Here is a 14,844-nt window from a genome sequence, read left to right on the forward strand (position 1 = left end):
AAGTCTAAAAACTTAGACAAGCAGCAAAAATTTCTGGTATTTCTGGTTGAACAACAAGAAGAAAGCAGACGGAACGCTATTGGAGAGCTACACACTTTAATAACACAGCACTTCTCTGGAAGATTTTTCAGGACGTTCATACTAGAGCAGGTACATCGATCGCATTCCTGACACCTGTACATTGCTACATTGGATATGCATTGGTTGTAATGTGCACAAGGTTTCTCATGACAGCAACTAGTTTCACAGAAAGAAGGCAAAAGATAGCACTTTTAGAGATACAATAAAATAGAGGAGTAATGCTGTTATGACAAAAATAATTCTCTTTATTTAGGCCTAGCATCTAAAATTATTAAGGCAATGTTGAGTTTGGCACAGAATTATTTTTTTTTAATATACACTCTACGGACAAGATACGATATTGCAACGCGACATTCTGATGCCTTGATCTACATTCATGATCAGCGCCTACAAATGGGCACAATACTCTGCAAATTTTAATGCGAATGTAATACACAAATACACTCATGATACTGTCAACTGCACTGCTTAATAACATGCAAATAATTAAATACATATTTTTTTAATGCTAAATGAAACCATTGCCTAAAGGCAACTCAAAACCGGTGGATTTCAAAACCTGTTGTTCCTTTTTTAAAAGTGTAACCTAACCGACACACAAAAAGCTAAGCGCATTAGCGACCTCATCATCTGCAGTGCAAAATGTTGTTAATTACAATATGAAAGCATCCCACAGCTAAAATAAAGTAGCTTCTATAAACGTCAAAACCGGTTGAGCGGGGTAAAAATCCTGGGAGTTCATGGTCGAGAGAGTTCATGGGGCAAAAACACTGATGTAAACGCAAACACATTCTACAGTTTCGTAACAAACGGACACCATGGGTACCTGAAAATAAATGCTCCAGATGCAGTAGTATAAACATTCCCTGTAGCAGGGGTTCAGTGTTATGAGAATGATTCGGGCAGGTACAGTAGCTGTTGACTTACAGGGTGGACAAATCACAGGCCCAGGAAAGGAACATTAAATATACAACAAATAATTACAATTATTATTCAAATGTTTCTTTAAAAACTGCAAAAACAGAATAAAAAACAGCAAAGGCATTGACATTATCTCACAGCGAAAAGGGACTGGTCTTACTGAACATTACACGCGTGTTGGTGAGATGGCTTGTTGAGGAAAACAGTGAATAAGTGGAATTCTGTTATGTTATTATAACAATAATGTTATTATAACGATAAAACAATAGTTATTATAACTATTTTGTGTCAACGATGACGTTTTGTCTGATTCGCTGTTGTGATTTTGGCTTGGAAACGTGCTTTGTACTTCATAATAGACATGTTTGTTTAAACATAGCACACCTAATATATAAATTTTTATATATTGTAGCTAGTCTTTTTTCAAAACCTTTCAAATGCTGCACTCTTTACAAGTCTGGACAACATAGAAGTATTTTTTTCGCAAGGATTGATTCTTAGCCGCTTAATGCCTATAGCCTATGTGCATGGCTAGCTTGCCAAATTGTTATCGTAAATTAGTTGCTGCTGACTCCAGAACTAGCTTCCAGGGGTAGCAGCAGGCCTGATATATTAGGTCTTCCTATAGACCTAAGCCTGACCTTAATGCTATATAGCACGGAACAAACACTCATCTAGCCTGAAACACTCATCCTCACACATCTGATTATCTCCACAAAGGTATCAAGTGTATCAAGTCCAGTCTACCCCCAGGACTTCTGGTTCTGCAGCAAGGTCTATTTTAGCACATTGGAGCACTAACTTCCTGGTTGGCTAGTGACTAAATTACGATTTGTCCACCCGTGGCTTAGCATAACCATGACTTATGCTAACCAAGTTTAGCATTCCTTTCCTCTAGCAGTTCACTATTTCAGCTAAAGTATGGTACAATACCCTGTTATAATACTACATGTTATAACTGTACTGGTGGATCCAAAAATAATGCACATTAGGAAAAACCGAACCCTTAAACAGAACTCTAAAGAACCTCAGCGGGGTTCGAACACAGATTTATTTGAAACTAAGAAAGAAAGACTACCCGCATATGTATAAACTATGATAAATATTTTTTATACAAGACAATTTGACATGGGACATTGAAGAAAGTAGGGTGGTGCTTCAGTTATTGTGGTTGTTACAAAACAGAGTGCAGGTCAGTGTTCAGAACTGTATGACCAAGTGCTAAAAAAAATTGCTAAGCTTTGTTCTGCCAAGAACCAAGTTCCTCCAAGAAACTGCCAATTTTCTTACTGATGCTTTGTGAACACAGGAAGGTAAACCAAAGTGAGACATAGTTATCACAAAGTAAACTGGTGTATAAACTCTACGAAAGTTCATACTGATCATAAAAATAAAACGTTAGCTAAAAGGAAGACATTGTAGAAGTTTCTAACAAGCTGTGGTAAAACAATGCTGTCAAATTCATTTGCAAATCCTTGTTCACTTTATCATTCCTACAAACACAACATTCTCATATAAACCCAAATGACCAGTTGATGACCAAAAATGAGAAGATATGGTGTTGTCATTTGGATCGATGGACAACGTCATGACTCACTTCATGACTGGATCAAATGATAACAATCTTTCTCAACATCTACTCCAACATGAAAGACAGAAAGACCTTGAGAATAATGGAGATGAAAACAACAAGTGGTCCAGTTTTACAGCCACAGCAAGCGGAGAGTGGAATTGCTCCAGCACAAGATGAATACATTTTTCCCAATGCCAAAAAAACCCCAAACACAGCGAAGCAGGAAAATCTCTCAGCTGTTTATTCCAAAAGTGACCAGATATGAGGGAAGCTGAAAAGCTCAGAAAATGTTGCGTATGTTATTGCAGGAGGTGGAGAGCGGTGGAGCGCTGGCAGCACTGTAGGGTGGTGGTGGAGGTGTCTGGGAAATAAAGTCTGGAAATGGGTGCAGGCCCATCTGTTTGTTGTCCTGCAGCTTGCGCACCACCACACGGCAAAACTCCTCGTTGTGGCACTCACACATGTCCAAAAGCTTGCGAACTTTGGCGGTGCGAGTCTGCTGGTTGGCCACCAGCTCATAGTCCTCACTCATGAGCAAGTCGCGGGCCAGTAGTGCATCCAAACACTGGTTCAGACATGCCTCAGTCATCTGCCGCACAACCTCCTCCCTCCGAAGGCTGATCCATCGTGCTGCCGGGCCCTGGGTGTCCAACAGCATGGGGAATTCTAGAGGATGTTACAGATTATACACTGGTTATGAATAGACATCAAAATTTCTTCATTTAATTTGCCAATAAGGGAGTGAGCTAAACTGATAAGGAAGTTCTGGGTCACTGGTAATTCTTTCTTTTCTGAAGTTAACCATTATATGAACCAAATGGAGTTTTTTTTTGCTATGAAACGCAACATGACATACCTTGAGGTTGTGACTGTAGGGTGAGCGGGTGAATGTTTATAGGCAGGTTGCTCTCGTTTTGAGGCACGTTTGGTCTGATGGGGATGTTGCAGTCCGAGACGAGCTGGGCCGTCGGATAATTAGGATTCAGGTTGTTCTGGGAGCCCTGGTCCATTAACGGTTTTGGGGTGTCCAGTGGTATGGACACAACAGATGACAACGGTCCAGCTAAACAAGAAAAGAAGGCGTTTATTTAGTACAAATGGTAGTCTTTTACATTTAGACAAGGTATTTCATACACAGATGAATGAGGTCTTCTCATAAAGAATTCACACACTGACATTTTGTTGCCATTCCCACCCAATAGCAGCAAATACCATCAGTTTCCTTTCTCTTCAGTTGGAAAAATTATGGTAGTCAGAAAGCTTCAAAAATTCCAACTTGGTAATTCCCCATTTATGTCCCTAGGTCAATGTGAATGTTTGGAGGGTTGTAATAGTTTTTCCCTATATGACTCACCAACAGTACTATCATCATTAGCTATTATTAGCTAATAACTTATTCCAAGTTATTTGGAATTTTTTACGAGGGATTTATGAGGTACAAATTGCTTCAATATTAGTTACAAATGATGATCATCACTACAGGTTTTTCTCTCAACATTTACTGCAACAGTTTAAAACATAAAACTCAAGATTAAGGGTTACCGTGAGAGGGATTAGAGATGGTAAGGTAGCCTGGTTGGGAGATGTCCGTGTCCTGGGAGGAGCAAGAACCTGATCCTGATGTAGAGCCGGTATCCTGTCAGAGAGCCATCAGAAAATCGTTTGTAAGATTGATATAAAACCTGTTTTTATAGCAGGAATCTGAACACTAATCCAAAGGCAGCATAATTGGCATAAATTTAATTTATTGCTAAACAAAACATGACCTATGATAAGGTCAAATTCTTTTCAACAAATAACCTGCTCTGTAGAAAATATCTAAGAAGGCAATATGATGAGTATAAATTAGAAAGAAGAAACTGACTGTCCAAGGAGTGTTATGTTCCTTCAGGCTTTTATCTGTTCTTTTCACATTTGTCGTCATCGTTGAAGCGCTGCTCGCCGGTCTCAAAAACTAAGACAAGAAAACAACAAAGAAGAGATTTATGTATTTGTATTTAATTTCAAAACAATTCAAAAGTTTCAATTGAGAAATCAAGAAAATATCAACAATACTAAAACAAATAATCTGCAATAAATCTATCATTGAATACATCGATACTGGTACACTAGGTCACAGACTAAGAGTATCATCAGTATAACAACAAGGTACAACAGCAAGGAGAACACACACAATTTTTTTCTTTTCTTTCTATTTCTTTTTCTTTTTTTAAATTTTTTTAATATCTGAAACAATTTTCAATGCTTTTTTTAATTGGATATGGATTCATTTTTTTAATTGTATTAAAATTTTTTAAAGTGTATTTAAATGTCACATTTTCTGTTATTTCAGATTTTTCTTTAAATTTTTTTTTTTAATTTCAAATTTATTTAATTTAATTTTTATCTGTAGCTATAAGATTTTGCCACAGCACCTACTTTGAACCACAGGACTTAAAATTAAGATTAATTAAATCTCTTATTAATGTATGTTATTATAATAAACCGAATGTAAACACTGCAGGGTCATCGTTTAGACTTACTTTTGACCTTTTGACCTCCAGCACCGACTCCATGACATCGACTTCATCAAATCTCCGCAGCAGTGGCTCAAGATCGATAAGACAATCTAGCGGACGGAAAAAAAAATGGCATAGTATGTTGTTCCAAAGCAACTTAATATCATGATAAATAAGGACACAACAGGCTTCTCTGGGATAGCATAGGCATTTCTGACAGAAAGCTTGATCAATGTTGTACTGAAGTTATTTCTGTCTTGCCATTTTGTTGTCAAATCAATAAACCATGATCCATTGAGTATCGCGATATGGTAGTTTTGTTATATTGGCCAGTCTTATACTGTACATGAACAAGCAGCACACAAAAACACAACCAACATGACTACTGGTTTTGTTTAAATAAGGACAGACAGGAAGTGCATGTCGAAATGTGCATCCGAGTCAGGGCAGAAAAAAAAAAGAGGAACTAGCTAACAAAGCCACGAGGAAGATGAACAACAAACTAGGCCCATGCATGGTATCAGATCGTTGGATCAGGAGGGTCGATAAAAAAGGAGGATGACAATAGAAATAGACACTGTGTGTGTGGTCGTTACAAATCAGAGTGCAGGTTACAATTCTCAGAAACAGCCACTGCAATAATCAGGCTCAGGATCAAAGGTGGTTCAGGTAAGTTATATAACGCTGGAGTTTAGGATGTGTTACAATACACAAGTCCACAACAACCTCTAAACTCACTGACAAAATACATTCAGAGAGCTGAGTGGGTGCCAATATTTTAACTCGTGCATCTTATTTACTGTAAATGCTGTAGTTTAAATCCAATTTATCTGGACTTATTTGGTCCTGGAATTAGAACAAACTTCTCATCAAAACGAACCGAATTGTTGATAAAGTGATTTATGGACTTTATGGTAGGAGCCTGCAGTGTTAGTGCTTTGCATTTGGAGCCGTCAGAGCTAAAGCTTGTGTTTTTGTGGTTTCTTGGTAACATATAACTTAAAGAAAGAGCGGGAAAAATAAAGAGAGAACAACAGGTTTATACGTAGCTGTTATAATGCAAGTGAGAACAGGAACTAACTACTCTCACAGACATTCCGCAAAATAAATGCAAATTTAAATTGAAGTAAACGTTGTGTGGCTAAAAAAAGGTCTCGTGCACAGGTGAGTGGACTAGAACTGAAAGATACTGGTACAAAGGTTAAAAGGTGAAAGTTCTGACACTCACTGAGGAAAGAAGGACGCTCGTCGGGATTAGCGGTCCAGCCGCACGACATGAGGTTGATGAGCGTCTCTCTCCCAGGAATGTCACCCGGCACACTGTCCAGTCCGGTGTCCGGGCGAGAGCCGCGCAGGACGCTGAACATTATCTGCATGGGGTTGGTAGCATCTGACCAGAAGACAAAGACAAAATCAAGACTTAGCAAACAATAAAGAGATACGTAAAAGGAAGTAAAACTACTGGGTCGAGCTTGAACCAGTCACACGCTTCAGAGATCTGCACTGCTTTATTCGACCAACAAAACTCACATTTAATACAGAATTCATTCAAATGAAACACAGGTTTTCTCTAGTATATTTTTATATAATATATGTAGCGCTGTTCATTTAGGAACAGTTAAGAAAAAAGAGTTCAATTTTTTTTTCTTTAAATGCCAAATTCAGCTGAACCCAGACTGATTACAGCTTCAGATTTCCTGTTTTTCATGTTGACATTCTCCTCATCATGACTTTCCTCTTTTTCCCCTCATATTAAAGTTGCTTTATAAGCATGACTGTTGAGTGCGTAAAATGTCTTTAAATCAGCAGTTTCAGAACGGCGCAACAACATTTTCATGCTGCTGTGAAGTGTTAACGATTAAAAATAACAAGATGAACACTTTTTTTTAATGGCTTGTTAGTAAAAATGAGTTTGTTCTCTCTCTCTCTCTCTCTCTCTCTCACACACACACACACACACACACACACACACTTCCACTACCTTCGTATGGTATCCGTCGAGACAGGACTTCCCACATGATGATGGCATAACTGAAAGAAGAAGCAGAGAACAATGTGGTAAATTTAATGAAGAGCTGCCACCCGGGAAACCCCCTTTAAAGGGAATCAAAACTCTTACTTTGGGTTCAGTCTGATGATTTCAACAAGCCCCTTTTGTCTAATCTGTGACAAATCAGAGAGAAACATAACTCTCGTTCTGCTTTTGGTCTGATATCTCATACTAGAACTATGGCTTCCCGGAAGAACACAGCCTCAGACAAGGGGAAGTCCTCAAATGTGTGAAGGTTAGTGGTATATTGTTCACTGTTCCCTGTTCAGTCTTTAAATCAGACATCTGGATGTGACACTTAACACTGACTTCTTCCAACAACAGCAATTTGTTTTATCCATGAAATGACACGTTGTACTTTTTAGCCGTTTCTAGTTACATTTAACATTGCGGAACAGGTTAGGTTGCTTACATTCACTCCCTCACCAGCCTCTTGCCATTTCACCCCACCTCTCTTTCCAGGGTCGAATATTTTCTGCCTGTAAGTAGCACTGAGTCCGGGGACTAAATAAATGCCCGTTCGTGGCTACGTAGACAATCAAAACATCTTCCAACCAATCAGAATAGAGAACTCAATGGGTGTTATTTTTACATTTATGGCATTTAGTAGACACCCTTATCCAGAGTGACTTACAACTGAGCATTAAGGGCCTTGCTCAGTGGCCCAGCAGTGGCAGCTTGGTGGAACCCATGACCTTCTGATAAGTAGCCCAACACCTTAACCACTGAGCTACCACATACATAAAATCAGCACCTGTACATGTCCTGCTTAACATCCGCTCTCCGAGTCTTGTTGGGTTCGTATTCTTCAGGAGGCATGTAGATGACAGTGCCACCCATCTCGGCTGGTTTCGATCCGGAACCTTTGCTGATTGAGAGCTGGCGCCATTTTGACAAACCAAAGTCTGCTATCTGGAAATGAACAATGAGAAAGTTAAGTAAATGAAGCAGTCATATTATCATTTATGGATAACATGAGACAACAGGTGCTGTTCTGGCTTCTTGGGCTTGGAGATTACAGAAATAGTATTCGTGCTTAGAAAATATGCAAGGCCGGTCAGAGACCTGTCCGGGAACACGAAGTTTTTTTTTTGGAAATGCTGATTCATTGTTCATGAGTCAAGAATGTACTTCGATAATCAGTTCACATTCCAGCTAAGTAGTGTAAGAACAAGTCAATAAAAAAGGAGGGTAATGACCCACTGAAACAATGATTGTTAAACCAGTTCCCTTGATCTGGCAAATTGCAAAACTGAGGAAGCTGTGATGAAAATGGCAAAAACTATTAAGTCTAATGCTCAAATTACCTTTACATGGTACTCGCCGTCCAGAAGAATGTTCTGGGTTTTCAGGTCATGATGGAGCAGTGGTGGAGTCATATTATGGAGAAAGTTAACTCCCAGAGCGATTTCATACAGAATGCGCAGCCTGAGAGGCCAGGCCACCACTGGATACATGGTTTTCTGAGAGACGGAAAGAATGAAAGAGCAAGAAAATGAGCTTAAACTGATTAACAATGTTACAACAAGCTTGGGACATGAAGTTCTCAACTCAGAGGTCAACTTTGGCCAACCAAGTAGAAAACAGGTCTTTCTGCTGAGGCAGTAAACTGGAAGAGCTGATAATGGTCTTCTGTAAAGTCTGTAAAGAACTAACAGGTTTGGACAAGGACTAGAATCCTATCATAATTACATCCCTCCCCCACCTTCCTGTGTAGGGAAGTAATCCAGTTTGAATTTTATCGAAACCTTCACAACCTGAATGAGGTATTCTGAAGAATGAGAAAAACCCCAGACCCTGAAACCTTTAAGAGATAGATGGCTCTTCAAGGAAGTGTCCTCTACTTAACAAACAAGTTTCAATACCATCATGTGTATGATATATAGATCTGGACCAGGTGAGTTGAGAACTTCTTATGGAGAGATGCTCATTACCTCGTGCAGAAGCTCGTCCAGAGAGCCATTGGTCATGAATTCGGTGACGATGCAGAAGAACTCGGGCTCGTTGCACACTCCGAAGATCTGGATGATGTGGTTAAACCTGGCCTTGTGAAGCACCTCTGCCTCTTTCAGTAAGCAATTCCTTTCTCTGCAATGAAGTCGAGCATGATGAAAGGACTGTGGGATTCCCCTGCTTCCTCCAACTGAGTCAGATTGTACAATAGTGACGATGCTGATCTGCATTTCAGTTTCAATTTGGTTCTTTCTCTCAGCTTCTGACACCAGAGACTCCTTCAATAACTGCTCAATAAACATCTCCTTACAAAAACATCACTGTGACAACAATTAGAGCTACAAAACTATGGGACCGTTTTTTAGTTTTGAACTGTAGCTGAAGCAGTCAAAAATAATCAACACCTTCTGACCAATCAGGTTTGAGAATTTAATATCTAGCACATACTGTACACAGAACATAAAACCTTTTTGTAAAAATTGTGTTCTGGATCAAGAATATTTTATGCCTTGGATTAAAAACGTTGTTGTACTTGTACAAACAGTACATCATCCTGCCTTTCCATGATAAAAGGTTTCACTTAAATCCATATATATCGACCTGCTCAACAATCAGTAAAGATTTATGACTCTGTTCATAAAAAATATGATCTCACTTCCTTAAATGGTGTAATGAAGTCCCTGTAGTTTGGGAGAAAGTCCAGAAAGGCCTGAAGATCTACTTTCTATCCATCTAAACTGTCTGGAAACATCTCTTGGTTTCCTTAGTGAATACAGTTTCAGCTACTGCTACGTCCCAGATTCCTATATACAGTACTACTACTGAACAATTCATTTGAGGACTACAGATGGTGTTCTACCTGAAGATACCAGATATCAATCAACCTATAAGCTAAAGGGTTAGGGTTAGAAATTCCAGTGAGTTTCGTTGACAGTCATACAGTTTAAACCTGTAAAGTCCTGAAAATTCTATCATGAAATCTTACAGTGAACTGATTAAAATCAGACAGATTAAATCTGAAGTATTACAGTCATAAAATTAATACAGAATAAACCTGAATAATATCGATGTCGTACAGATAATCATACAGATTAAATTCCTAAAGTTGTACCGATTTAAATCTGAAAGTCCTACCTTTTAAAGTCATGCATCTTAAAATTGTAACTTTGTACAGATTAAAATCGTAATGTTGTACAGATTACAGATTAAAATCGTAATGTTGTACAGATTACTGATTAAAATCGTAATGTTGTACAGATTAAAATCGTAATGTTGTACAGATTACAGATTAAAATTGCAATGTTGTACAGATTACAGATTAAAATCGTAATGTTGTACAGATTAAAATCGTAATGTTGTACAGATTACAGATTAAAATCGTAATGTTGTACAGATTAAAATTGTAATGTTGTACAGATTACTGATTAAAATCGTAATGTTGTACAGATTAAAATCATAATGTACAGATTACAGATTAAAATCGTAATGTTGTACAGATTACAGATTAAAATCGTAATGTACAGATTAAAATCATAATGCTGTACGGATTACAGAGTAAAATCTTAATGTACAGATTAAAATTGTAATGTTGTACAGATTACAGATTAAAATCGTAATGTTGTACAGATTACAGATTAAAATCGTTATGTTGTACAGATTACAGATTAAAATCGTAATGTTGGGCAGATTAAAATCGTAAAGTTGTACAGATTACTGATTAAAATCGTAATGTTGTACAGATTACAGATTAAAATCGTAATGTTGTACAGATCAAAATTGTAATGTACAGATTACAGATTAAAATCATAATGTTGTACAGATTACAGATTAAAATCATAATGTTGTACAGATTACAGATTAAAATCGTAATGTTGGGCAGATTAAAATCGTAAAGTTGTACAGATTACTGATTAAAATCATAATGTTGTACAGATTAAAATCGTAATGTTGGGCAGATTAAAATCGTAAAGTTGTACAAATTACTGATTAAAATCGTAATGTTGTACAGATTACAGATTAAAATCGTAATGTTGTACAGATCAAAATTGTAATGTTGTACAGATTACAGATTAAAATCGTAATGTTGTACAGATTACAGATTAAAATCATAATGTTGTACAGATTACAGATTAAAATCGTAATGTTGGGCAGATTAAAATCGTAAAGTTGTACAGATTACTGATTAAAATCGTAATGTTGTACAGATTAAAATCGTAATGTTGTACAGATTACAGATTAAAATTGCAACGTTGTACAGATTAACATCGTAATGTTGGCCAGAATAAAATCGTAAAGTCGTACAGATTACTGATTAAAATCGTTATATTGTACAGATTAAAATCGTAATGTTGTACAGATTACAGATTAAAATCGTAATGTTGTACAGATCAAAATCGTATGTTGTACAGATTACTGATTAAAATCGTAATGTTGTACAGATTACGGAAAGATCATAATGTTGTAAAGATTACTGATTAAAATCGTAATGTTGTAGCCTACAGATTAAAATCGCAATGTTGTACAGATTACTGATTAAAATCGTAACATTGTACAGATTACAGATTAAATTCGTGACATTGTACAGATTACAGATTAAAATCGTAATGCTGTACAGATTAACCAAAAGATCAAAACAAGTTCCTACTACTAAAAAACATCTCAGTCGCACACACAGGTGGAAATTCGTACCTTTCACCGACCGGGGAGTCCAGTTTTAAGCACTTAATGGCGACGGTGGTGCGCCAGTCGCTGTGCTGCGCCCGGAACACGGTGCCAAAGCCGCCTTTGCTGATGTAGTGCAGGTCGGTGAGTTTGCGGTACGGGATCACCGGGAGCGTGCTGGTCAGACTGCACAGATTCACGCAGCCAGCCTGATCCATGCTGAACGCTCAAAGAGATAACAGCATTCCGGCGAGCAAAGAAACACTGAGTCACTCCGAAATGAACGACAACGGATCCACAGACAGGAATTCACCGACACTTTATTTCAGGCGATTCTGCGTAACTATTCTTCTACTTCTTCTTCTTGTTCCCACCCTGACCCTCCTCACCCTCCTCTTCCTCCTCCTCTTCGTTCCACCGAATAAAAACACTATGTTTACACAATCAGATACAAAATAACTCGTCTACACACACTATCTGATCACACTCCTGTCCACACACCCTGATGTGAATGCGACCTTCTAGGGTTGCATGAGATAAAATTGGATCTTTCCGTATTTGTCGCAGGTGCGCATTTACGCGTGGAAAATATCACACAGATCCGAGCGCATAGCTGCGTTATTACTATTCTTCCCCTACCCATATTCCGGTAAACCACGCCCACTGACACGTGATTGGTTAGTAGTTCATACCCAAAACCACCCCATCATCGTTCTAAAAAAAAATACTGTAGTTATTTTTAATGGTATCTAAGTTTTTTTTTTTTTTTAATAATGTTATAAACATATATAGTAAAATAGCAAGTAGTATTGTCAGTATTATAGTATAGACTGAACAAAGTACGGGTTTGAATTAAATTGAATAATTAATGTTTTCATTTCCTATAAAAACATATTAAAGTTAAAGCATAATCTTATTCTTATTATTTATTTAATAAAAATAAAGTGCATTTTAATATATATTTTTTGATGTCATTGATGCTGTTGTTGTTATTACTGGCGTTGGTCTTCTATTAAGCAATATTAACCAGTAAAGAGTTTTACTATTTACGCATTTGTGTAAATTATATTATCTTTAAGAATGTATATATGTAAGGATGTAAGAATGTATATAAGAATGTATGAATACAACTATATAATTTGAAGAAAAGGAAAAAACTTTTGTTGTGTTGTTATTGTTGTTGTTGTTGATGTTAGTGAACCAGAGTTAATGTATCCAATGATAGAGACTTCAACACTTCTGGATAAAGGTATCTGCCAAATGCTGTAAATGTAAATGTTGATGTTGCTGATGTTGTTGATGCTGTTGTTGATGTTGTTGTTGTTGATGCTGTTGTTGTTGATGTTGTTTATGTTGTTGATTTTGTTGTTGTTGTTTATGTTGTTGATGTTGATGCTGTTGTTGTTTATGTTGTTGATTTTGTTGTTGTTGTTGTTTTTGTTGTTGATGTTTTTTATGTTGTTGTTCTTGTTGATTTTGTTGTTGATGTTGTTGCTCTTGTTAATAGGACAGAAATGAATCGGTGTATTTTTCAACAAAGCTATATTATTATTACTATTGTTTTTATATAAAATATAGGTATTGTTTTAACAAGCTTTATTAAATCGTTATATGCACTCGTATGCAAAATTAAATATAGAGAATAAATATTTAGCAGTAACGTAAGCGTTCACTTTTTTTTTGGTTGCCATAGTGAATTCACAGTAAAAGACATTTTAACTGCCCAATCAGTTAAGAGGAGGCTGGGTTACTAATAGCCAATCATAGTACTGGAATCGGAATATTTCATCTGAGTTACTTCCGGGTTTACAAATCTGACGAGTGTTAAAAAATAAAACTTTTATTTGTTTATTCTTGGTTTAGAAAACTGCTTATATATTCATAACTTCGTTTAATATTAAAAACAAGAAGTATTCGACTTTAAATGGTCTATTACACAGTCCTGGTTCACGTGGCCTGTGTTGTGTAGAGCTGTATATTATTTAGGGAGGAAGTAAACTCCTTGATATGTTCAGGCTTCTACCAAGAGACCCTGAGGTGCTTTCATCATGTGATAATGTACAGTTAAGTAATCTGGGAATTCCACATGCTGTAATAAGATTATAATGGGCTTCTGGGAAACCCTCAGAAATAATGGCACCTAATATTATCTAGTACATCAGGAAAGGGGAAAATTCCCAGAAATCCAAAGAATATTACACATTGTATTCGGGATATTATAAGAGTGTTGATACAATTTAGTCTTACATTAACAATCTGTGCTTTAAAAGGGGCTTTCCGTTCAATTGAACAGAAACAAAAACTGCATGTAGTTTAGTAGTTGGCACAGTTGCCTTATGCCCCCAGGGCTGGGGGTTGGATTCCCCCTGCCATGTGTGCCCAGAGTTTGTGTATTCTCCCTGTGCTATGGGGGTTTCCTCCGGTTATTTTGATTTCCTTCCTCGGTCCAAAGACATCTATAAATTTTTTGTAGTGTATAAAATGTTCCCTGCCTTTTTACCCGAGTCCCCTGGGATAATGTCCAGGTTCTCTGCAACCCTGAGTAGGAGAAGATGTTCAGAAAATGAATGGATGTATGATTCACTTCTTGATATAACCCAGTCGATTAGAAATTGGACAGACTAATGACCAGCCATTTATGATGTATACCCTGATTTTATGCCTTATTTTCCATGGAGTCTAAAACATAGCTTAGCTTAAAAATGAATACAATTTACTAGATTATTACACATTTATTCACTGGTCCAATACACAGATTTATCTGTCAATTGGCTTTGACTTTTCTGAGTATACATGTTTATAAAAGAATCCAGATGTCTGTGCAGAGCTCACAACATCATCAAGGACCCTTCACATCCCAGTCACAAACTGTTTAACGTGCTTGCATCAAGAAGGAGATACAGGAACATATGCACCAGAACCAGAAGTTTCAGGGACAGCTTTTTTCCATCCATCATCACAGTACTGAACTCTACAGTACACTGTTATAATACTGTAAAAATACTGTATATAACTTCTGTACAATTCTACAAACAATGAACATATTACACTCCTCATTCTCTACACATATTGTGCCTTAAATTCATCTGCACTATTTTATTTATGTG

The 14,844-nt window shown here is 37.1% G+C and overlaps 1 protein-coding gene across 2 annotated transcripts; it reads right to left on the reverse strand.

Annotated features, from left to right (window-relative positions):
- Positions 1-79: 79 nt before the first annotated feature.
- On the reverse strand, positions 80-12,361 carry LOC113644082 (receptor-interacting serine/threonine-protein kinase 2). Of its 2 annotated transcripts, none has more exons than XM_027148619.2 (11): positions 11,765-12,361; positions 9,058-9,211; positions 8,431-8,586; positions 7,878-8,035; positions 7,055-7,104; positions 6,302-6,463; positions 5,098-5,183; positions 4,440-4,529; positions 4,118-4,211; positions 3,432-3,638; positions 80-3,241 (listed from the first exon to the last, which is right to left on the reverse strand). In XM_027148619.2, exons 1-11 carry the CDS (start codon positions 11,953-11,955, stop codon positions 2,856-2,858), a joined length of 1,734 nt encoding a protein of 577 aa, XP_027004420.1. In that variant the 5' UTR covers positions 11,956-12,361; the 3' UTR covers positions 80-2,855. The 2 variants fall into 2 exon arrangements, with proteins under 2 accessions (XP_027004420.1, XP_027004421.1); XM_027148620.2 differs by having other exon boundaries at positions 9,058-9,266; positions 11,765-11,904.
- Between the last annotated feature and the right edge of the window lie 2,483 nt (positions 12,362-14,844).

This window comes from Tachysurus fulvidraco, chromosome 1 (genome assembly GCF_022655615.1).
Source record: "Tachysurus fulvidraco isolate hzauxx_2018 chromosome 1, HZAU_PFXX_2.0, whole genome shotgun sequence".
Lineage (NCBI taxonomy): Eukaryota > Metazoa > Chordata > Actinopteri > Siluriformes > Bagridae > Tachysurus > Tachysurus fulvidraco.

Excerpts from the sequence above, each read along its gene's own strand:
- LOC113644082 (XM_027148619.2), bottom strand. The coding sequence starts at position 11,955 with ATGGATCAGGCTGGCTGCGTGAATCTGTGCAGTCTGACCAGCACGCTC. Across the intron at positions 8,036-8,430 it reads ACGGCGAGTACCATGTAAAG|ATAGCAGACTTTGGTTTGTC; the intron begins GTAATTTGAGCA and ends GTTCATTTCCAG. Across the intron at positions 4,530-5,097 it reads TGGAGGTCAAAAGGTCAAAA|TTTTTGAGACCGGCGAGCAG; the intron begins GTAAGTCTAAAC and ends TTCTTGTCTTAG.